The 23,794-nt window shown below is 43.3% G+C and overlaps 1 protein-coding gene across 4 annotated transcripts in view; it reads right to left on the bottom strand.

The window, feature by feature from the left end:
- The window catches only part of NFX1 (nuclear transcription factor, X-box binding 1), an 86,033-nt gene extending 66,490 nt beyond the window's left edge, over positions 1 to 19,543 (bottom strand). For all 4 annotated transcript variants that reach the window (XM_023203342.1, XM_023203341.1, XM_023203340.1 and 1 more), the window contains exons 1-5: positions 19,368 to 19,543; positions 14,540 to 15,547; positions 7,632 to 7,790; positions 5,774 to 5,851; positions 1,399 to 1,504 (exon numbers count right to left, since the gene is read on the bottom strand). In XM_023203342.1, the coding sequence (XP_023059110.1) occupies positions 1,399 to 1,504; positions 5,774 to 5,851; positions 7,632 to 7,790; positions 14,540 to 15,547; positions 19,368 to 19,392 (1,376 nt within the window). In that variant the 5' untranslated portion in view covers positions 19,393 to 19,543. The remainder of the gene's footprint in view (positions 1 to 1,398; positions 1,505 to 5,773; positions 5,852 to 7,631; positions 7,791 to 14,539; positions 15,548 to 19,367) is intronic.
- Between the last annotated feature and the right edge of the window lie 4,251 nt (positions 19,544 to 23,794).

The raw sequence follows: 23,794 nt of genomic DNA on the forward strand, positions 1-23,794 counted from the left end.
AGGTATACTAACTCATTTAATTTTCCTAGAACCCTATAAGTATTATTATTACTATCATCATTATTTTACAGATGCAGGCTTAGATAAGTTAAGTAACTTGCCCAAGGTCACGTAGCTGTTTAAGTAACTTGAACCTAAGATTTAAACCTTTGTCTGAAGTCAAGGCCTGTAGAAATTTACTTGTAACTGATCAACTGTTTTTCTATTACTGTGCATTTTTTGGTATTTAGAAGCTGACTGCATACAGTCTACTTATTTATTTATTATTTTTAGAGACAGGGTCTTGCTTTGTTGCCCAGGCTGGAGTGCAGTGGTGCAACTACAGCTCACTGTAGCCTTGAGCTCCTGGATTCAAATGATCCTCCTCGCTCAGCCTCCCAAGTAGCTGGGACTATAGGTGTGTGCCACCACACCCGGCTAATTTTAAATTTTTTTGTAGAGATGGGGCCTCACTTCGTTGCGTAGTCTGATCTAGAACTCCTGGCCTCAAGCAATCCTCCTGCCTTGGCTTCCCAACGTGTTGGGATTACAGGCATGAGCCACTGTGTCTGGCTTATGGATATATTCTAAAGCTGGCTGTTTATTGTAGGGAAAAGACTGACATCCTATGGCTGGGTGTGGTGGCTCACACCAGGAATCCTGGCATGTTGGGAGGCTGAGAAGAGCAGACCGTTTGAGGCCAGGAGTTCAAGACCAACCTGGGCAACATGGCAAAACCCCATTTCTACCAAAAAATACAAAAATTAGCCAGGCGTGGTGGCACATTCCTGTAGTCCCAGCTACTCAGGAGGATGAGGTGGGAGAATGGCTTGAGCACAGGAGGTGGCGGTTGCAGTGAGCTGTGATCACGCCACCACACTCCAGCCTGGGTGACAAAGCAAGACCCTGTCTCAAAAAAAAAAAAAAAAAAAAAAAAAAAAGATTGACATCTTAGAAATGCTGTCTGACCAGGACCCTACACAATTGTCTTTCCCCAGACAGAAGGTTCTCCTACACATTCTCTTGGACCTGGATATCCTGGGTATTAATGGGGGATAAAACATATGAGTCACATTTCTTCTTAGAAGCAAGCAGTGTAATGTGATGGAAGGAGTACTGGCTTTGGAAACCCTAGCTCCATCATGGCCTACCACTGTGACACTGGGCAAGAGGCTTGGCCTTTCTGAGCCTCATCTATAAAGTGGAGATGATAAATATCTATCCATTACTGGGCAGTGGTAAGGATTCAACAAGTTAACTGATGTAGACTGCCTGGCACAGGGTGATTTGGGACCATTTACTGAGGTCCCATATCACCCTTCATTCCAAACCGTCACATGCTAACCAGATATGTTTACTTAGAGCCACCAGCAAAGCATGTCCACCCAGAATCCCAACGGAACTGGCATGCCAACTTACAGGTTACAGGAATGTGGGCAGTCCTGGCCAGGCTGTTTCTTTCTACAAACCTCACCACAGCTATGTGGAATTTCATTTCTGCTCCACTCAGGATTCTTTACCTTGCCTAGAACACATCAGATCAGAGAGTCAATGGTACAAACTTCAACCACATCCTCAACTTTAATGAAACAGTGAAGTATAGCTAGACAGCATGCAACTTTAGTGTGGTTTTTATTATTTCAACAAATGTATTATCTCCTATCCTAAAATGAAAAGATAAATATAACGCTATTCATAAAAAGTTTCACTGAGTATGATAAATCTTAAATCTTGGATTACCTGGTAAAGATAAATAAAAAGTCACTTTTACTTATGAAAATACTACCTTGACTAACGAAAACGTTTAATTTAAGATAAATACCGCCGGGCGCGGTGGCTCAAGCCTGTAATCCCAGCACTTTGGGAGGCTGAGACGGGTGGATCACGAGGTCAGGAGATCGAGACCATCCTGGCTATCACGGTGAAACCCCATCTCTACTAAAAATACAAAAACTAGCCGGGCGAGCTGTCAGGCGCCTGTAGTCCCAGCTACTCGGGAGGCTGAGGCAGGAGAATGGCATAAACCCGGGAGTCGGAGCTTGCAGTGAGCTGAGATCTGGCCACTGCACTCCAGCCCCGGCGACAGAGCGAGACTCCGTCTCAAAAAAAAAAAAAAAAAAAAAAAAAGATAAATACCTATATGACAAGCCGTCTATAAATGGGCTTCTGGACTGATATGCAAATTGTTGCTGCAAGGATCAGAGAGAGGGAATAAGAGAAGAGCACTATGGGGAAAGGAGGGAGGCAGTAAGAGATGGAAAGGACATAAATCCCCTGTGTAGCAGGAACTCACCTATTCCAAAACTATAAAGTAGGCATAAAAGAGCTTATAATTTTATAATCAACATCACTGCAAATCTTCATGGCACATCTTCCATGGACTCAGCAGAGACAGGGAAGAGTAAAACGAAGGCACAGGATTCCTCCTTGCCCTTGAGGAATTCATCTTCACTTTGGCAATTTGCACACTAAATTGCAGCCATCCCCAGTCCATGGCCTCTGCTTTTCTCTCTATACTATCTCTTTCAGAAATTTTATTCATGTTGAGAGGTACAATCCACCTAAAGGCCATTGATCCCCAAATCCACATTTTCTCTCTTGCCCTGAATCTTCAGATGCAGACCTACATGTCCAAATGTCTGCTGAACATCCTTGCTTGGGGTTTCACAGTCACCTCAAACTGGCTTCATCCACAGCCAAAGTTCACATCCCTCTACAACTCCTCCCTGCTCAGGGTTTCCTATTTCTGTCAGCGACACCAACTCTGTCAGAGTCACACACGCTCAGAAACTACAGTCATCACTCATACCTCTTTTTACTTAATCACCAAGTTGTGACAATTTTTCCTACACAGTGGCTCTCACCTCATCTCCTCTCCTACTCCTGCCTCTCTACTGGCCAAAACCTCATCTCCAGACTTTTACAAAAGCTTCCCTGCCTCTGTATTTTTTTGCTCCAATACAGTGCCCTGGTTTTTCCCTAACATCTCTCAAGAACTCTACCTCTTGTCCCTGACTCCAAATGACGTTTTGGGGTTTTTTGCTTTTCTTTCCCCTGCAAGTGTTCTGCATTACACCCTTTTCTCACTCTGTACCCTTTCATCTGCTAGGGTCTTAACTACTCCTCTCAGCTGTGATTCTCATCCTTAAGTCTTGGTCTTTCCTCAAATATTGCTTCCCGCCTATTGGACATATCTCACTGTATGTTCTGCCCACTCCTCCAGCTCAACATTTCTAAACTGCAGTCACTGTCCCCACCAGACCTTGTTCTTTTGACCTGCCCTTTTCCTTGGTATTACCATTTCCAAAAGCATGAAACTCTGGAGTCACATTTGAGTTCCTCCCATTCTTACTACTGTTAGGAATCAACCTAACACCATATTTTTCTTCCTATCACACTCATTAGAGGCTTGTACTGTTCTTCATCTGGATTATTGTAAGTCCCAAATTGTTTAGTCTCCAAAATACTCTACTCACTGCTACCAAACCCATCTCCATAAAGAACAATGTTGATGCCCTCAGTGGTTTCCCATAGCCTTCCAAACGAAGTCCCAACATCTGAGACTGGTATCAAAGGGTCAGCCCTTCCTTTCCAGTCACCTCCCACTTCTCTACCATCATAGATCTTGGGCTCCATAAGTGGATGAATCACTCTTCTCCCAACAGATCCTAAACCCTGTTGATTTTGAACTGCCTATGCTATTCCCTTCAACATATCTTTCTGCCTACCAAGGTTTTGCCTAGTTTACAATGTCAGTTCAATTCTACATCCTTCAAGAAGGCTTCTCTTAAACATCCAGCTGCAAGTCATAACTCACCCCAAAGATCTCCCATAGTACTTTGTACTTCTAGCAGAGTATCGGGCTAATTGTGTCTTAACTCTTAGACTGTAAGCTCTGGTAAGTTAACCTATTTTATTCGCCTTTTTCTTCACAGTGCCTCGAACATTAATAAGTTCTCAATAAAAACATGGTAAACTAATGGTCCCCTGGAAGAACAGTGTGGGGCAAAGTCGTCAGCAAATAAGGCCTTTATGTACACTCTCACATCATTTTGCCACTTTCAGATTATCTTGACCTTCACTCCACATTCTTATACCGCCTTAGAGTCTCTCATCTAATTTGCCAGTAAAGGCTTTAACAAGATTTTTAATTCCATTGTGGTACTTTATGTTTAAAAATCCTTCAAAATAAGGTATTAAGTATTGGTATTGTCCTGTTTGCTCAAATTTCCAATGATCTCTTACTTCCAGTTTCATGCTGCCTTTCTGGTAGTAGTATATTCAAGAATATTTATTCCCTCACCTAATACCAATTTAGTATCTATTAAGGCTCAGATTCTGTCAATAAAACATGTAAGACCAGAAAACTCCAAATAAAACAGTGGCCACAGTGAGAGAGAGAATAACAAAGGAAAGCTTCCTTTGTAAGAGGGCTTTTGGGGTCAGATTTTAAATGATACTGTTGTTAATAATTGAAAGAAAAGAAGGGAAGTCGAGGAGTTCACCAAGGTATTGTGTCTAGAAGATACAGAGTTGATGGTAAATGACTGACTCTTTGTGAAAGCTGCTAGCTAAGTAATGGGAAAGGAGAAATATGAGCAAACTGGTTAGAAAAATAAGGAGAGCACGCAGAAAGAAAGAGGAAGAGTTACTTATTTCAAGAAGGGAATGGTCAAAGGTGTCAAGGGCTATCACTCTGCCAAAAAGATTATGAGCTCATAAATCAGCCTTAGATATGGTTGGAAAGGAGTCACTGGTGATTTATTTGTTTTTATTTTATTTACTTATTTTTTTGAGATGGAGTCTCACTCTGTCACCCAGGCTGGAGTGCAATGGCATGATCTTGGATCACTGCAACCACTGCCTCCCAGGTTCAAGCGATCCTCCTGCCTCAGCCTCCCAAGTATCTGGGATTACAGACATGCGACACCATGCCCAGCTAATTTATTTTAGTAGAGACGGGGTTTCGCCATGTTGGCCAGGCTGGTCTCGAACGCCTGATCTCAAGTGATCCACCTACCTTGGCCTCCCAAAGTTTGTGCTGGGATTACAGGCATAAGCCACTAAGCCCGGCCCATTGGTAATTTCTGAATACAGTTTCAGTGAGGCAACAAGACAGAAGCAAAAATGCAATGCTTCAGGGAGGGAGACAGATAGTAAAGAAACAAAATCTGAAAAATCAACAACTAGAGGGAGGTGAGTCATTAAAAGGCAGGAAAGGAAAAAAAAAACATGCAGAAATGGGCTAGCAGCAAGAATGAGCATCTGGGTTACAGGAAGTTTTCCCCTAATACTTAGGGGAACTGAGATATTCAAAAACAAAGAAGTATTCCATAAAGAGGGAAGATGTCAGGATAGAGTTTATAATGCTGGTTTGTAAAAAAACTGCTTCTTATAAATACCAATGACTTATTTCTAGGATTAAAATAAACACTGTTATTTACTCATACTGCTCAAATCTGGAATATCAAAGCTGTAACTGCTGGAGGTGAGATGAAGCCCATGTCCACAGCTACCTCTGCTACCTGGTCAGGCCTGGTCTCAAGACCAAGGAGACCAGCACTACAGCCCAGAAGCAGCATGAGCCTGGTTGGTCATCTCCAAAACAGCCTGTCAGGAGCACAAAGGCTGTGGCTCTAGCTGCGTGATGGATGACATAAATATAGTCTTACAGACTCCTATAGCTTTGAAGTCTCCTTAGTAACTTCTAAAACATGCCCCGCAGATCACCCTTCCTGAACTGAGGTACAATGTATATAGTAAAAGAGACTCCAGTGTATATAAACAAACTTACCACAGAAACAAGTGTAGGTATTAGGAACATGTGCAGAAACATTCTGACAGGCAGGGCACCTCCAACCACTCTGGCCATCTGTCAGGAAAAATGGGAATAGGCCAAATAAATTTTCTTCCAAAAGCCACATGTAATTAAAAAAATTTAAATCTATAGGAAGCCACAATATTGAAGTAGTGGTAACAATTTCAATGTTAAGCATATCAGATATTTAAGGAACAAATTCACAAAACTGACTGCTTAGCTTGAATACAGCATCTTCCATTGAATAAGGGGTTCATTAAAAAAAAAAAAAGGCTGGGTGTGGTGGCTCACGCCTGTAATCCCAGGACTTTGGGAAGCAGAGGTGGGTGGATCACGAGGTCAGGAGATTGAGACCATCCTGCCCAACATGGTGAAACCCCATCTCTATTAAAAATATAAAAATTAGCTGGGCGTGGTGGTGCGCACCTGTAATCCCAGCTACTCGGGAGGCTGAGGTAGGAGAATCACTTGAACCTGGGAGTGGGAGGCTGCAGAGAGCCGAGATCATGCCACCGTACTCCAGCCTGGCAACACAGCGAGACTCCCTTTAAAAAAAAAAACAAAAAACAAAAAAAAAAAAACAAACCCACTAGCTAGGCATGGTGGCGCATGTCTCTAATCCCAGCATTTTAGGAGGCTGATGCAGGACTGCTTGAACCCAGGAGATCAAGACAAGACTGGGCAACACAGCAGATCGTCTCAAAAAAAAATTAGCTGGATGTGGTGGCATGCGTCTGTAGCCTCAGTTGCTTGGGAGTCTCAGACAGGAGGATCATTTGAGTCCAGGAATTCACGGCTGCAGTGAGACATGATCACACCACTGGACTCCAGTCTGGGTAACAGAGTAAGACTCTGTCTCAAAAAAAAAAAATTACAGTTAGATAGAAGGAACAAGATCTAGTGTTTAGTAGCACTATAGCTAACAATAATTTATTGTATATTTCAAAAAAACTAGAATAGTAGAATTGGGATGCTCCTAACACAAACAAATGATAAATATTTGAGGTGTTGGAATCCTAATATGTCAATGACCCTGATTTGATGATTACACATTGTATGCTTGTATCAAAATATCACGTGTACCCTATAAACATGTAAACTATTATGTATGCATAGTAAGAATTTAAAAATGAAAAAAAAAGATGTTTTTTAGTTTGTTTGTTTTTTAGTTTTTTAGTTTGTTTGTTTGAGACAGGGTCTCGCCCTGTCACCCAGGCTGGAGGGCAGTGGTACAATCTCAGATCACTGCAATCTCCACCTCCTGGGTTCAAGCAATTCTCATGCCTCAGCCTCCCAAGTAGCTGGGATGACAGGTGCCCACCACCACGCCTGGCTAATTTTTATATCTTTAGTAGAGATGGAGTTTTGCCATGTTGGCCAGGCTAATCTTGAACTTCTGACCTCAGGTGATCTACCTGCCTCAGCCTTCCAAAGTGCTAGGATTACAGGCATGAGCCACCACACCAGGCCAAAAATGAGAAGATAAATGAAAAATAGAATTACCATATGATCCTGCGATCACACTTCTGTGTATGTATCCACAGGAAATAAAATCAGTATGTCAAAGAAAAAATAATAAGTAAAAGCCATCATTTTCAATATGAGTGACTGATTTTATCGTATCCTAAAATATGTTTTAATATTGTTATGTTTAGCTGGTTTATTTAAGATCTATAACTTAATTCTGGTCATCTGAAACACATGATCAAGGTAACATACACTCCCTGCAGAAAAAGTAGTCAAGAGAAATTAAACTGTATTTTTAAAGCTGGGCTTAATACTTGAATACATCAAATGGGTGAGAATAACCACTCAGAAGAGAGAATTAACTGACCTGCTTGAGATGCTGGAGACCTTGCCCATTTCTTTATGCAGTTCAAATGAAACACATGGTAACAGCTTTGACAACTCCACACTGGTGCCGTGACGCGAACCAATTCACAGCACACCATGCACTCGTATTTTTCTGTAGTTAGTTGTTCAATCAGAGAACCTGTTTAAAAAACAAAGTAATAAAAAAGATACACTCAAACACAAAAAACTGTTTCTCACTTTAATCAACCAAGGATCATCAAGTCATTCAAGAGAAGAATCCAAACACAGAGATTTTAAGGGCTATCTGATTCTGGGTAAGGTGGCTGGCTATTCAGACTGAGGCCAATAAGGGGCAGGAACATGCTGAGGAAGAGGATTTAGGAAGGAGACACTAGGTGGGGATTCCCATAATTAAGGAAACATTCCCAGGAAAATAGCAGAGTAGCCAAACGACCCTTGTAACAAAGCCTGAGGATCCACTGGGCAATACAGAATCTTGCTTTGCATTTTCTATTTTCCAGGATCCTCTAAATCTATCAGATCCATGGATTTAGGTTAGGAAGGGGCTCATGAAGCTGTAGTGTCAGCTATAAGAAGCCCAAGTCTGGGCAGGTTCCAACAACCCATGAGTGGTGAGATGGCTCTAGCAGTTGCCCTGAAAGTCTTTAGTCATTCCCTTAACAAAGATATTCTTGGTGCCTACCATAAGCCCCATGGTGGTGTTACAGTCCCTGGCTACAGGAGCTCCACATCCAATGACAGAGACCAGTGTGTAGTTATCAGCTTAATCCTCCCAGATTTATTCCTGAATACCTTCACCCACTTCCAGATTTTTTCCTCAAACACAATTGCAGCAAAGTCTTTCCAGATTTCAGTACAGCCAGATACTCTCGATACTCTCAAAACTGAGTGTGAGTGTGAGTAGATGCTTTTTTGAGTACATACTTTTAGCACTGCATTTATTTCACAATATTATTGTTATTTGCTTTCAGGTCTAAATAAGTTAAAAGAATAAAACTAAACTAAAATACAACATTCCAAGCACATTACATATTATTAGTTAGTCCTCTCAAATAGGCTGTAACAGGTTGGGCACAGTGGCTTATACCTGTAATTACAGCACTTTGGGAGGCCAAGGCGGGCAGATTATGAGGTCAGGAGATCAAGACCAGCCTGGCCAACACAGTGAAATCCCATCTCTACTAAGAATACAAAAATTGGCCGGGCGCGGTGGCTCAAGCCTGTAATCCCAGCACTTTGGGAGGCCGAGACGGGTGGATCACGAGGTCAGGAGATCGAGACCATCCTGGCTAACACGGTGAAACCCCGTCTCTACTAAAAATACAAAAACTAGCCGGGCGAGGTGGCGGGCGCCTGTAGTCCCAGCTACTTGGGAGGCTGAGGCAGGAGAATGGCGTAAACCCGGGAGGCGGAGCTTGCAGTGAGCTGAGATCCGGCCACTGCACTCCAGTCCGGGCGACAGAGCGAGACTCCGCCTCAAAAAAAAAAAAAAGAATACAAAAATTAGCTGGGCGTGGTGGCATGCGGCTGTAATCCCAGCTACTAAGGAGGCTGAGGCAGGAGAATCTCCTGAACCCGGGACACGGGGGTTGTGGTGAGATGAGATCGTGCCACTGCACTCCAGAGCTAGACTCCTTCTCAAAAAACAAAAAAAGGCTACAACATAGATACAATTTTACAGATGAAGAAACTGGCTTCATGTAATTAGGTCATTTATCCAAGGTCACAAAACTAGAAATTTAAAAGTCAAAATTCAAACTTGTCAAACTATCTGACTCAAAAGCACACATTGTAATATTCCATAATATTGGCTCTCCTAAGATTTACTTTCTGATTGTTCGCTTTGATGTCAAAAGAAAGAGAGAACACCCTGAAACTGAAAACTCTGTGAGGAGGTAGAGTCTTGTCTACCTTGCTGAGTGTAGTATTTCCAGTGTCTGGCATATACTAGGTGCTCCATTAAATATTTCTTAAATTCATGGATAAAGGAATAAATGAGTGATATCTAGTCTGTTCCACAACCTCTTTCAGTGAAAGTTATAGGCGTCACCAAAGTTCAGGCTCGAGTGCAGTGGCATGATCGTGGCTCACTGCATCTTTAAACTCCCGGGCCCAAACGATCCTCCCACCTCAACCTCCTGAGTAGCTGGGACCACAGGCATGTGCCAACTATACCTGGCTGATTTTTTTTGTTAGTTTTTGTAGAGATGGGGTCAACCTCTGTTGCCCAGGATGGTCTTGAACTCCTGGGCTCAGGTGATCCTCTTGACTTGGTTTCCCAAAGTATTGCGATTACAGAAATTTAACCAAATTAAAAGAAAATCTTCCCTGAACAAGAAGTAAATAAAACAAAAGCAAAAACATTTTTTCCAAAAGGGAAAGATGAAGAAACTGTCAGAGGTGGTAGGAGACTAAGAAGACATGACTAAATGCAACGTGGTATCCTAGATTGGGTCCTGAAACAGAAAAAGGACATTCGCAGAAAAACTGGTAAAAACTGAATAACATCTGTAGTTTCGTTAATATGATTATACCAATGCTAATTTCTTAGTTTTATTTTATTTATTTTTTTTTTTGAGACGGAGTCTTGCTCTGTTGCCCGGGCTGGTGTGCAGTGGCCGGATCTCAGCTCACTGCAAGCTCCGCCTCCCGGGTTTACGCCATTCTCCTGCCTCAGCCTCCTGAGTAGCTGGGACTACAGGCGCCCGCCACCTCGCCCGGCTAGTTTTTTTTTGTATTTTTAGTAGAGACGGGGTTTCACCGTGTTAGCCAGGATGGTCTCGATCTCCTGACCTCGTGATCCGCCCGTCTCGGCCTCCCAAAGTGCTGGGATTACAGGCTTGAGCCACCGCGCCCGGCCCTTCTTAGTTTTAACAAAGGTACTCTGGTTATGTAAGATGTTAACATTAGAGGAAGTTGGGTGAAAGATATATGGGAATTCTTTGAATCATCTTTGCAACTTTTCTATAAATCGAAATTATTCCAAACTAAAACATTTTACAAACAAACACCTTTTTCTCTACCAGGCTTTTGACACTTCGGTGAACGCCAGTTCTATTCTTCTAAGTTGCTCAAGCATAAAATCTTTCTTCCAAATACATCCAAAATTTATCCAATTGTTACCTTTTCCACCACTATTACTCCAGTCTAAGTCTCCATCATCTCCTACCTGAACAACTGCAATAGCCTCCTAACTTGTCCTGTTGCCTTCTTAGAGCCTGTTCTCCACACAGCAGCCTAATAATCTTTTTTTTTTTTTTTTTTTTTTGAGACAGGGTCTCATTCTATCAGCCAAGCTGGAGTGCAGTGGCATGATCACTACTTACTGCAGCCTTGTCCCACTGGGCTCAAGTGATCCTCCTACTTCAGCCTCCTGAGTAGCTGGGACTACAGACATGTGCTGCCATGTCCAGCTAATTTTTATTTTTTTGCCTTTTGCAGAGATGGGGTCTCATTAAGTTGCCCAGGCAGGTCTTAAACTCCTGGGCTTAAGCAATCCTTCTGTTTTGGCCTTCCAAAGTGCTGGGATTATAGGTGTGGGCCGCCACGTCCGGCCCCCGATTATTTCAGAATGTAAGATCATGCCATCCCTCTTCCCAGGACCTTCTAGCAGCCTCTCATCTTATTCAGAACCAAATCTAAGGGTCTCACATGATCCAGCCCTTGCTATTTCTCTGACCACCTTTCCTGCCCCCATCTTCATTGCCTATAATACCCCCTCCACATTTAAATTTGCTCCTCCCTCTGCCTAGAATGCTCTTCTCAAGCCAGCCACAAGGTGCATTTTTGTACTTCATTCTTGTCTCTGTTCAAATGTCTCCTTATCAAAGACGTCAACCTATCTAAAACAGCACTCTTGTCACTCTGTCCTCTTAACCTTCTTAATATTTCTTTTTAGTCCTTATCACCACCTGACATATTAAATATCTAAGTGCTTTCTGCCTGTCTTCCCTACTAGAATGTAAATTCCACCAGTAGTCCCTGTACCTGGAACAGTGCTTAGTACGTAGTATTTATGCAATAAATATGAATGAAGTGTTCTCAAAAATGATATGAATAATGTGAGAATGTTAAGGCCCCAAGAGATTTATTAAGCAGAATTCTAAGATGGTCTTCCAGATTCCCACCTCCCTGGTATGTATACCCTATATAATCTCCTCCCCTTGAGTGTGGGTGGGCCTGACTTAATCAGGTAAGCCCTTCTAAAAGAGGTGAAAAATCAAACAGAAGTCAGAGAGATCTGAAGTGGCAGCAGTTGCTTTCCTGCAGGCCTCAAAGAAGCAAACTATCATGCTGTGTACAGAGCCATGTGGCAGGGAAACGCAGGTGGCCTCTAGGAGCTGAGAGACACTTCTGGCCAACAGCCAGCAAGAAAACAGGAACCTCAGTCCTAACACATGTAAGGAACTAAATCCTACCAACAACCAGTGATTGAAAGATCTCAGATGAGATCACATCCCTAGCCAAATTTGGAGACATTGAGCAGAGAACCCAGCTAACCTGGACCCATTCATCTGACCCACAGAAACAGTGGCATAATAAATGTGTGTTATCATAAGCCACTACATTGTGATAATTCACTATAAAACAAGAGGTAATTATTAACCAGTCTTAAGGATTCAATAACGTCTCTGGTATAACATTGCTTTGCTTCACATATACCTTGAGGTTCCAAGAACAACCCTGATGAACAAGCAACTAGAATGATTGGCTGGTGTAAAAACAGGCCCTGGGTAGATGGCTTCAAGGGTTGGGCTGTGTCTCACATTAAACTGGAGAGGGGTTAAGATAGTGAAGGTCCATGAGGAAGAGCTAGCAGAATAAAATTATTTAGCTTGATGAAATATACACTTAGAGCAAAATGATAGATGTCTTCGAATACTGCATAAAGCTGATTTGCAATAAGGAGGAGGGGAGCTGTGAGAAGAAAGACTAGTTGCTATGCTGCTCCAGAGGATAAAACTTGAACCAAAGGATAGGAAGGAAAGGAAAGAAGCTTTTAGTTCAATATAAGGATGAACTTTTAAACGGTCAGAACTGAGTACCTACTATGTTTCAAGAGCTGTGTGGGGCAGCAGGGTTACAAAAAAAGAAAAGAAATACACAGTGTCTGTTTTTTTTTTTTTTTTTTGAGACGGAGTCTTGCTCTGTCGCCCAGGCTGGAGTGCTGTGGCCGGATCTCAGCTCACTGCAAGCTCCGCCTCCCGGGTTTACGCCATTCTCCTGCCTCAGCCTCCGGAGTAGCTGGGACTACAGGCGCCCGCCACCTCGCCCGGCTAGTTTTTTGTATTTTTAGTAGAGACGGGGTTTCACCGTGTTAGCCAGGATGGTCTCGATCTCCTGACCTCGTGATCTGCCCGTCTCGGCCTCCCAAAGTGCTGGGATTACAGGCTTGAGTCACCGCGCCCGGCCCACAGTGTCTGTTTTTAAGGCGCTTACAGACTAGCGGAGGACAATGAAGCATAAATAAACTATGGTTTCCGGTACTAAGTTCTGTAATAGAAGCATGCAAATATAAGAGAAAGACGTAAGTGTAAGGGCTGTAAGAGATTAATGCTATCTATAGAGGTGAAAAAAGTTTCCCTGGACATGTGACTAAAGTAAATCTTTCCCCCCCAAGACAGGGTCTTGCTCTGTCATCCAGGCTGGAGTACGATAGCTCACTGCAGCCTTGATCTCTTGGGCTCAAGTGATCCTCTCACCTCAGCTTCCTGAGTGTCTGGGACTACAGGCATGCGCTAACATGCCTGGCTAATTCTTTTATTTTAATTTTTTTGTAGTGACAGGGTCTCCCGATGTTGCCGAGGCTGGTCTTGAACACAGGTGTTCCTCTCACTTCAGCCTCCCCAAGTGCAGGAATTACAGATGTGAGCCACCATGCCTGGCCTAAAGTAGCTTTTGAAAAATGAATAAGACTTCGCCATCGAACTGAGTGACAAATTCTAGAGAGAGGGAGCCACATGCAACAGCATGCAAAGACAAAAAAGTGTAGAATCCAGGGAATAAAATGTGGTAGATACTGAGGCAGCAGATGTGCCTGTTGAGTAAGGCAGAAGCAGTAAATGGAATTAAGCGGGGGAGTGACACAGTTTAATGTGTGTTTTAGGCCAGGCGCAGTGGCTCACGCCTGTAATCCTAACACACGCCTGTAATCCCAACACTTTGGGAAGCCGAGGCGGGCGGATCATCTGAGGTCAGGAGTTTGAGACCAGCCTGGCCAACATGGTGAAACCCCATTTCTACTAAAAATACAAAAATCAGCTGAGAATGGTGGCACATGGCTGAGGCGGGAGAATCATCTGAACCCAGGAGGGGTTGTGGTGAGCCAGGATCGGTACCACTGCACTCTAGCCTAAGCAACAGAGTGAGACTCCTCTCAAAAAAATAAATAAATAAAACATGTGTTTTATACAGATTGCTCTCTGATGCTGGTTTAAGAGGTGAACTGAAAGAGAAATTAAGAGATGACAAGATCAGTTAGGAACTGCTGCAACTAAGCAGACCAGATGAGGCAGGTGAGACGACGCAGGATGAAACCAACAGAGGCAGCAGAGGTGTTATGACCCACCACTTGTGCTTTCACAACTCAAATACAATCTTGCAAGCAGACATCTACACCACCCGTATTTGCATTTTTGAAAACCCTTACAAAATTCCTCATTTGGAAAAGAAAAAGAATTATTATTTGTATTTGCTTGTGATATGCATAAAACTAAGTGGTTACCTACTGGGGAGGGGATCAGCGAGTGGTGGTAGAACTCAGGCAGGCAGTGAATAAAGATTGAGACTTTTCACCGTGTAACTTTTCATACCTTCTGCTTTCTAAATTATGTGAATATATGACTTATTTAAAAATTTAAATTAAAAAAAACAACAAAATACTTCCACCAATCTAGGTAGGTTTACCTGTGTGCGTTTCCACATTCTTTAGCACGTGGTTCTGTTTGCCTCTGGGGAAAGGAGATACTACTTGAGGATCCTGCCTCCGTACAGTGCATTTCTCTTGGTCAACCCTCCTGGAAGACTTGTTGATGACTGCCAAGTTCTCACTGTCACAGGTAGATTTTGCTGGTCTTTCACTGACGTTATCCTTTGGAAGGGGGCCCATGTTGTTTCTGTGTCCTGTATTTGCATGTCGGTGGCCCTCCTGTTTGGGTGGATTTCTGCCTGGTCGTGGCCTGGCCCCCTCCACTTCCCAGGGAGGCCTTTTCTGTGGGTATCTTCTCTGCTCATTTCGTCTGGCTCCATACCCATCCAATACTCCTTTTCTAGAGGACGCATCTGAAGAGTCAGGGTGGAAAACCCCCACAGGTTTGGTATTTTCGGGTCCAGTATCCTCGGGTTTTGGAGTTGCTCGGTTACTCCATTCACATTTGAGTTTCCCCTTGACTTTTGGTCCTCTACCATAGCTGTATACAAATTGTGTTGCTTTTTTGGGTTTTGCTCCCCTGGGATCTGCACCCACAACTTCCTTCTCACTCTCAGAAGGGCTATGCTCTCTGAGGTCTGTCCCACTCTCTGATCTGGTAGAGCTCTCTAATCCAGCTGTATCTGAGGTCTGCTCAGCAAGACTCTGTGCTTTTTTGACTCTGATATGGTGCTTCTCATTCCTCAATTTCTGCCAAGGTTGACTCTGAAGGCCGTGGCTCTTGGGCGATTTATTATAAGGAGAGGACTGGAAAGACGTCAGTTGACTCTTAGGTTTGCTTCCTGAAGGATGATAACTATGCTGATGAACAGCAGAGATTTCATCATAAGGGACCTGCCTGGAAAGGTGACAGGGAGGTGGTGAACTGTAATTTCTTCTACCAATCCTATTAGAGTCTAATCTCCTTTGAGTCCCACAATTTAGACCAGAAGTTTTTTTCTCCTGAGGAATGAATTCAGCAGCATCTGTATTGAATTTAAAAGTACCTAAAACATAAAAAATAGACATGCCAGTAAAGAAATTAAGCTTCATCCATGAAACTCATAGACTCTAAGCCAAATCTAAAAATCATTTTCCTTAGGACTTTGTATAAACATGCTGTTAAGACCTATGTTTCCAGTGAAGGTGGAGGGTTCAAGGTGCTTGTGGAGGACTAATCAATCATTATTCCATGTCCAAAAACCAAACACCAATAGCCAATGACAGCTAAGTGCTATTGAGTAAAAATGCTCACCTGGGCCATAAAGTGCTATGTATACACGTATTTCTTTTATTACAAAAATTTAAGGCCAGCTAATAGTTCAGGGATATCAATCATCAGGTTCTATGTGGTCTTCTTTCAAAACACTAAAGCAGCATTGTGTAATATCAGGTAAACAGGCTTTGGACTAAGCCAAAATGGGTTAAAGTCCGCCTGTCTAACTTACGGTATGAACTTAGGGATATCACGTGCCTGCTTTTAGCCTTAGTTTCCTTGTCTATGGTAAAGCATGACAATACTTATTTCAGTGGTTACTGAGAAATTTAAATATGATTTCACAAATAGTACTTAAGAAGTGTATTAGTTTTCATCTCTTTCCCCTAGGAATATATTTTGGGTTTTCCAAACACAGTCTCTATGATATGGTCTACAATCCCAAAGTAGAAAAAATTAAGCATACTCCCCTTCAACCCACTCATGTTCCCCCAGAAGATGCTTCTTGGTACAGTCAATTCAGTCCCTGAAGTGCAAAGACAAAATGGTTTGCCTAAGGACATAAAATTAGTAGCAAAGTCAGAACTATGTGTAGCATACAGAATATACTATAAATTGATAAGACCTGGAAGACATGGGTTTAAGTCACTTACCACTTATTGTGACTTTATGAAAGTTACTTAGTCCCAGTTTCCTTACATGTAATGATGACAGTAACAATCTCTACATCAAAGAGTTGCAATGAAGAGTAAAGCAAGTTAATAACACACATAAAATGGTTAAAATGGCACTCTATCATTGCTGTTAGGACTACAGAGTATCTGAAACACACAGGTTTGAGCATAGGTGGGTGCAGTATAGTGGCTGAGGATTTCAGGTTTAATAATAAGGCCTAACATTTATTAGGTATTATGTGCCAGGCACTATCTTAAGCACTTTACATGTATTAACTCATTTAATTCCTACATTCCTGATGAGAAAACTGAAGCACAGAGAGTAAGTAACTTGCCCAAGGCCACCGAAGTATTCCAAGGAAGACTTGGGGTTCCAACTCAGGATGTGTATTAGAGACCATGCTCTTACGCTAACAGAGTTTGGGCAGTGGATACCACAGACACATACAGTGAAGAATGGAATGATCATAAAGGTCATAGAGTAACCTCTCATCCAATTCAGGGTTTGTCCTGAAAGCTTTCACATAGGCAGAATTCTAAGGCGTAGGATGGGCGGCCTCACAAAGTGACAAGGGGATTAGACAAATGCAGAAGGTGGCAGAGGTATCCTGGAAACATAAGATAATTTAAAGATTGAAATGGTTAAATTGGACCAGTGGGTATTGTGTAGTTCTCTCTTGCTTGAAAAAGCAAGACTGGAAACAAGGGCAGAAATAAGATCAGTAAAGATGTCTACAGAAGCCTAGTAAAGGATGGGAAAAGAGTGCTTCATGTTAAGGTAATGAGTTGATGTAACTAGAGAATCCTGAGAAGGTTGCATGTATTCATATACAGGATATGTTCAACTAGACATGAGGCAGGAGGCAAAACCCTCAGGAAAAAAACCCATAAGAGACATGAGGAAGGGAAACAGGACACATTGATAAGGAATCTGGCCATGGCAAAGATCAGAGACACCAATTTTTTTTTCACTATTTCAAGCAGCTGGAAGTTAGTAAATAGGATATCCAGTCACCATGGCTACAACACAACTAAGTGGTACCCTGAATCCAAGATAACACAATGGCACAGTAGGTGTCCAACAGGTGGGTAGGGCAGAATAAAGAGAAATCCAACTGGCAGATTAGAAAGTCCAGAGACAAGGCTGGTATTGCAGAGTCTGCTCATGGACAGAAAGGTATCCTCTGCACTGGGCTTCTGTTTAAAGACTGATGATGAGGGTGTGGGCTAAAGATGATGCTAAAATAATAACTTGGAATGGGAACTAAAGCAAAATCAAACTAAAGCACACGAAAAGGAGTAAGGAGGTCTTTGGACTAGAAGATTTTGCCTCATTAGATACTTTGCGGGTTGGAGGTAATAACGTGGGCACAACACCAAAGTTCAACACGATGACTCACAACTAGGTCCCACCCAATTCTTCTTCAAACACTGAAGGGTACAGAAATGAGTCAGAAATGAGCCCGTGGATGAGACGATCAATGGATCCAGTTTAGAGAATCTGGGGAAGGACTAGGTAAGGAGAATAACAAAATAACCAGCCCAAAAAGTTTTCCAACCCCAAGGAAGACTTAATATCCACAACAAGACTAGGGTATACCAATGCAGTGTGTTTTCCAACTTTTTTTTTTTTTTTTTTTTTTTGAGACGGAGTCACGCTGTCGCCCAGGCTGGAGTGCAGTGGCGTGATCTCAGCTCACTGCAACCTCCACCTCCAGGGTTCAAGGGATTCGCCTGCCTCAGCCTCCCGAGTAGCTGGGACTACAGGCGCGTGCCACCACGCCCGGCTAAATTTTGTATTTTTAGCAGAGACGGGGTTTCACCGTGTTAGCCAGAATGGTCTCCATCTCCTGAGTTCGTGATCTGTCCACCTCACCCCCCAAAGTGCTGGGATTACGGGCGTGAGCCACTGCACCCAGCCCCAACTTTTTAAACTAAGAACCATAGTAATAAATACATTTTATCTGCCACCCAGTATACAAATACACACATGGTCTTCTTGGTGCCCCAACAGCTGGTCGGGGACAGAGCTAAGATTCAAACCAATGGTTTCCAAACTCCATTCCGCAAACTGCTGCCCTGTTTCCCAGAGTGGGCCATAAAATCAAATGAATGCAGTGGGCTGTGACATATTTTTAAACGAAATAGAAAACAGAATATATTGCTGATTGTAAAACAAACCAACCCCAATGCTTCCAGAAACTTCTGATTCGCTTTTATATTTATCTAAGTGTTCAATATTTAAGGTCGTGATGCAAAATGTTTCTTTTGGTTGCTGTCCAACAAATTTGGAAAACACTGATCTATGGAACACCCTGAGGAAATGGATGTTATATTAACGAACAAATGAGGCTGTCACTGCACACTGAGGCAACTCGAGGAGGGGGAGTGAGTGAACAATTATAGAATAGGTACAGTACAGGGCGGGAGCCATCACAGGAATTAACTTATCTACTCCCACCTGACAGATGAGGAGACTGAGACTGAGTCACACTAGGTTCGTAGCAGGCTGAGACTCTAAACTACTGGAGTTCGGCTCGCGCCCACGCCACCACTCCAGGCAGTATGAGCACACCACACCCTACACGTCAAGAGCCCGCCACCGTCACGGGCTGTGACCTGGCCGACGCCCGCCTGTCGAAGGTCAGTGCGCCGCTGCCCCAGAAAAAGCCCGTGGGAGGGCAGTACACCCACACCGACTTGCAGCGCCGGGACAAGTCCTCTCTCCTCCTAAACCCAGTTACTGGGCTTCACCACCTAAAGAGAAGAGAGATCTCTGAACGCACGATGAGCGGGGCTTGGCCCTTCCGAGCCACTATCCCCAGCCCTAGCATGCGCTACTCTCGCGATATGAGTAGCTGGGGCCCTAGGACTTCGTCACTGACCCAATTTCCGTTCCCTGAAAGGGGCCTAGTCCCGCTCGGGCCGGGATAATACCTGAGACAGGAGGCGCCTCCGCCATCCCGTGCCGCAGAACCTAGATCGAGTCGTACAGCCAAGCGAGCACTGTCACCAGATCACGTGCTCCGGACTTCCGGCGCCGCGAGAATATTCGCATCTGCGCGTCGTGTAGATGGCCACAGAGGTTGCGCAGCCCGAATCTGTGTGGCGCGTTCGTGACGTCAGATAGACGCACCAGGTGTCGGGCGGGAGGAGGAGACTAGTAGCTGGATGGAAATAGCAACAATCGGGAGGGAGAGGTTGGCGACTTGCGTAATCATCGTGGTTTTCTTTCTTTTTTGATAGAAGGTCTTGCTGCCTTAACCAGGCTTTGAGTGCAGTGGTCCGATCATGGCTCACTATAGCTTCAGCCTGTATGCTCCCGCCTCAGCCCCCGGGGTAGCTAGAACTACAGGCCGAGCCACCATGCGCAGCTATTTTTAGGAGACGGGTTTGGCCATGTTGCCTAGGCTGGTCTACAACTCCTGGCCTCGAGCGATCCTTCCGCTTTGGCCTCCCAAAGTGCTGGGCTTACAGGCGTGAGCCACTACTCCTGGCTCCAAACTTTTTTTTTTTTTTGAGACTGAGTCTCACTCTGTCGCCCAGGCTGGAGTGAAGTGGCGTGATCTCTGCTCACTGCAAACTACGCCTCCCGGGTTCAAGCGATTCTTATGCTTCAGCCTCCCGAATAGCTGGGATTACAGGCACCCACCACCACGCCCGACTAATTTTTGTATTTTTAGTAGAGATGGGGGTTTCATTCTATTGGCCAGGCTGGTCTTGAACTCCCGACCTCAGGTGATCCGCCCGCCTAGGCCTCTGAAAGTGCTGGGATTACAGGCGTGAGCCACCGCGCCGCCCCAAACATTTCCTGATGATCTTTTAAAAACTGCTTCTCCATATCCACTGCCTTTTTTTTTTTCTGATGGTCTCTTGTATATTGCTGGTATCAATGGTCAGTTTTAGACATTTAAATTGTCTTCTATTCCATTAAGTTTATTAATTTTGTCCTTTGTTGAACATCCTTAATTTTGACAGGTTAGCTCATCAAACCTTGTAGTCACCTTTAGAAATTACCAGGTGTAACAGTCTGGGTCCAATCAGGAGAGAGGAACCCTACTTTTTGAACAGGAATTACATTTTTAAAAAAATAAGTTTTATTTAAAGGTTTATTAAGTATATTAGGGGGTTGGAATAATAATAGATTGACTAGTAAACAAGCAAGATAATTCCAAAACAGGATTAGCATATATAAGGAGCAGCTAGGGCTGAGATAGAGTGTCAAAGGAAGAGCTGAGACCAGAGCTGGCATGCAGACCTTGTTAAGAGAAAAGGTCTGTGGCTCACTGGATGGCATGGAAGTTGCCAGACATTTTTCTTCTGGAGTGCTGGTTGACGCCATCCTTGGGGAGGTGTCTCACCAGAGATACTCTACTACAAACCATCTGCGGGGAGTGCTAGGAGAAGTTACTGACAACTGGTCACTATGTAATGTCATAGCCAGGCACTGAAGAAGCCAGTGCATTGCAGAAGCCACTGAAGAAGTCCAGACCACAGAAGCCTGCCACACTGAAACCAGAAACAGGAGCCAAAACCCTTTCCTCCTGCAGTATCTCTCCAGTGCCCTCTGCTGACAAGGTTTAATATCTGCCAGCTGGCAAAGAATAAATAACTTAAAAGACCCAAGTCAATTTCACAGAGCAAACAAAAAGGATAAATGTAGAACTGAAAGCAAATTCATAATTGGCACACTACAGAACCTACTCATTATTTTCAAAACTTGTGGATAAATGAAAGTAAGCAAGGGTTTATCTTGCCTTTCCTATACAAACTACTTCACCAACATACTAAAGCTTGTGGCAGGTGGTGAAAGCTGTACTCAGATGGAAATGTATACCTGTAAACACTTATATTTGAAAAAGAACTCCAGATAATGGAGTATTATTCAGTGCCCAAAACAAATGAAGCCAGCATGGTGGTGTTTACCTGTAGTCTCAGATACCTGGGAGGCCAAGGCAGAAGGACTGTCTGAGCCCAGGTGAGTTCAAGCCCAACCTGGGCAACATAGCGAGATACTATCTCTTAAAAACAAAAACAAACAAACAAACAAAAAAAACAGAAAATCAAAGACCAGGCGTGGTGCCTCATGCCTGTAATGTCAGCACTTTGGGAGGCCAAAGCAGGTGGGTTGCTTGAGTCCAGGAGTTCAAGACCAGCCTGGGCAACATGGCGAAATCCAGTCTCTACCAAAAATACAAAAATTAGTCAAGCTTGGTGGTGTGTGCCTGTAGTCCCAGTTACACAGGAGGCTGAAGTGGGAGGATCACTTGAGCTCAGGAGGTGGAGGCTGCAGTGAGCCAAGACTGCACCACAGCACTCCAGCCTGGGTGACAGAGCGAGACCCTGTCTCAAAAACACAAGATGACAACAACAAAAAAACCCCAAATCCATATGAGCTATCAAGCCATGAAAAGACATGGAGAAAAATGCATATTGCTAAGTGAAAGAAGGCAATCTGAAAAGACTATTTACTGTTTGATTCCAACTATGTAACAGTCTGGAAAAGGCAAAATTAGAGACAGTAAAAAGATCAGTGGTTGACAGAAGTTAAAGGGGAGAGAAGGATGAATAGGCAGAGCGCAGAGGACTGCTAGGGCAGTGAACTATTCTGCATGATACTACAATGGGGGATACATGTCATTACATTTGTTAAAACGCATAGAATCACTAGCATGGTGGCTCATGCCTGAAATCCCAGCACTTTGGGAGGCCAAGGTGGGTGGATCGCTTGAGCCCAGGAGTGCAAGACCAGCCTGGGTAACGTGGTGAAAACCCATCTCTACTAAAAATACAAAAATTAGTTGGGCATGATAGCATGCGCCTGAGGTCCCAGCTACTTAGGAAGCTGAGGTGGGATCACTTGAGCCCGGGAGGCGGAGGTTGTGGTGAGCTGAGATCCTGCCACTGCACTCCAGCCTGGGTAACACAGTGAGACCCCGTCTCAAGCAAAAAACAACAAAAAACCCATAGAATGTACATCAAGTGTGAACCCTAATGTAAACTACAGACTTCATGTGATAATAATGTGTTAATGTAGATTCACTGACTGCAACATACCACTGTGGTGAGGGAAGCTGATAGTGGGAAGGTTGTGTGTTATATGGGAGCTCTCTGTGTTTTCCACTCAATTTGCTGTGAACCCAAAACTCTAAAAAAAAGTTTATTAATAAAAAAGAAGAAAAATCACAAATCAATAGCCTAACCTTCCACCTTAAGAAATTGGAAAAAGAATAACAGGGCTGGCGTGGGGGTGGTTCATACCTGTAATCCCAGCACTTTGGGAGGCCAAAGCGAGAGGATCGCTTGAGGCCAGGACTTTCAGACTAGCCTGGGCAACATAGGGTTACCGCATCCCTACTAAAAATTAAAAAAATAAATTAACTGGGCATGATAGCACATGCCTGTAGTTCCAGCTACTAGGGAGGCTGAGTGGGGAGGACTGCTTGGAGGTTGAGACTGCAGTGAGCCGTGACTGTACCACCACACTTCAGCCTGGGCAACAGAGTGAGACCCTGTCTCCACAAAAAAGAAAAAAGAAAAAGAAAAAGAAGCAAACTAAACCAAAGCATGTATAAGAAAAGAAATAATAAAAGACCAGAAATTATTGAAATAGAAAAAGAACAGAAAAAAATCAACAGAGTTCATTGAACAAGAGTGAGAAAGTGATAAAACTGACAAATGTTTAGGGAGAATAATCAAGAAAAAAGGAGAAAAACTGAAATTACTAAATTTATGGATGAAAACGTAGGCATTACTACCCACGTTTACAGAAATAAAAAGGATCAAAAGGGAATACTATGAACTGTATGCCAACAAATTAGATTACTTAAGATGAAGTGGAAAAATTCCTAGGAAGACACAGACTACTCAAGAATAAATAGAACATCTGAATACACCTATAATAAGTAGAGACTGAATCAGTAATTTTAAAAACTTCCCATAAGGAAAAGCCTAAGCCCAAATGATTCTACCAAATCAAGGAAGAATGAACAGTAATCCTTCACAAACTCTTCCAAAAAATACAGGAGGCGGGAATACTGAATACTTCCCAATTCATTCCATGGACGAAAAACTTTACCTTAGGGCAGTCATTGCCTACTCCTTCACTGCAGAAATTGATGTTAATAGTCCAGAATGCTTAACCATGAAAATAGGTTCAGACTGATCAGGCACCACAGAGCAGTGGTTAACTTTGGATACACTTAAGTACCTGGGGAGTTTTTAAAAATACAAATGCCCACACTGTATCCAGATCTATTATATCAGAATCTATAGGGGTAGGACCCAGGCATCAGTATTTCTAATAACTCTCTTGGTGACATAACTATAAGAAAACACAAAAGGAAAGCTAAGGGATATGGATG

The sequence above is a fragment of the Piliocolobus tephrosceles genome, chromosome 14 (assembly GCF_002776525.5).
Source record: "Piliocolobus tephrosceles isolate RC106 chromosome 14, ASM277652v3, whole genome shotgun sequence".
In the NCBI taxonomy this organism is placed as follows: domain Eukaryota; kingdom Metazoa; phylum Chordata; class Mammalia; order Primates; family Cercopithecidae; genus Piliocolobus; species Piliocolobus tephrosceles.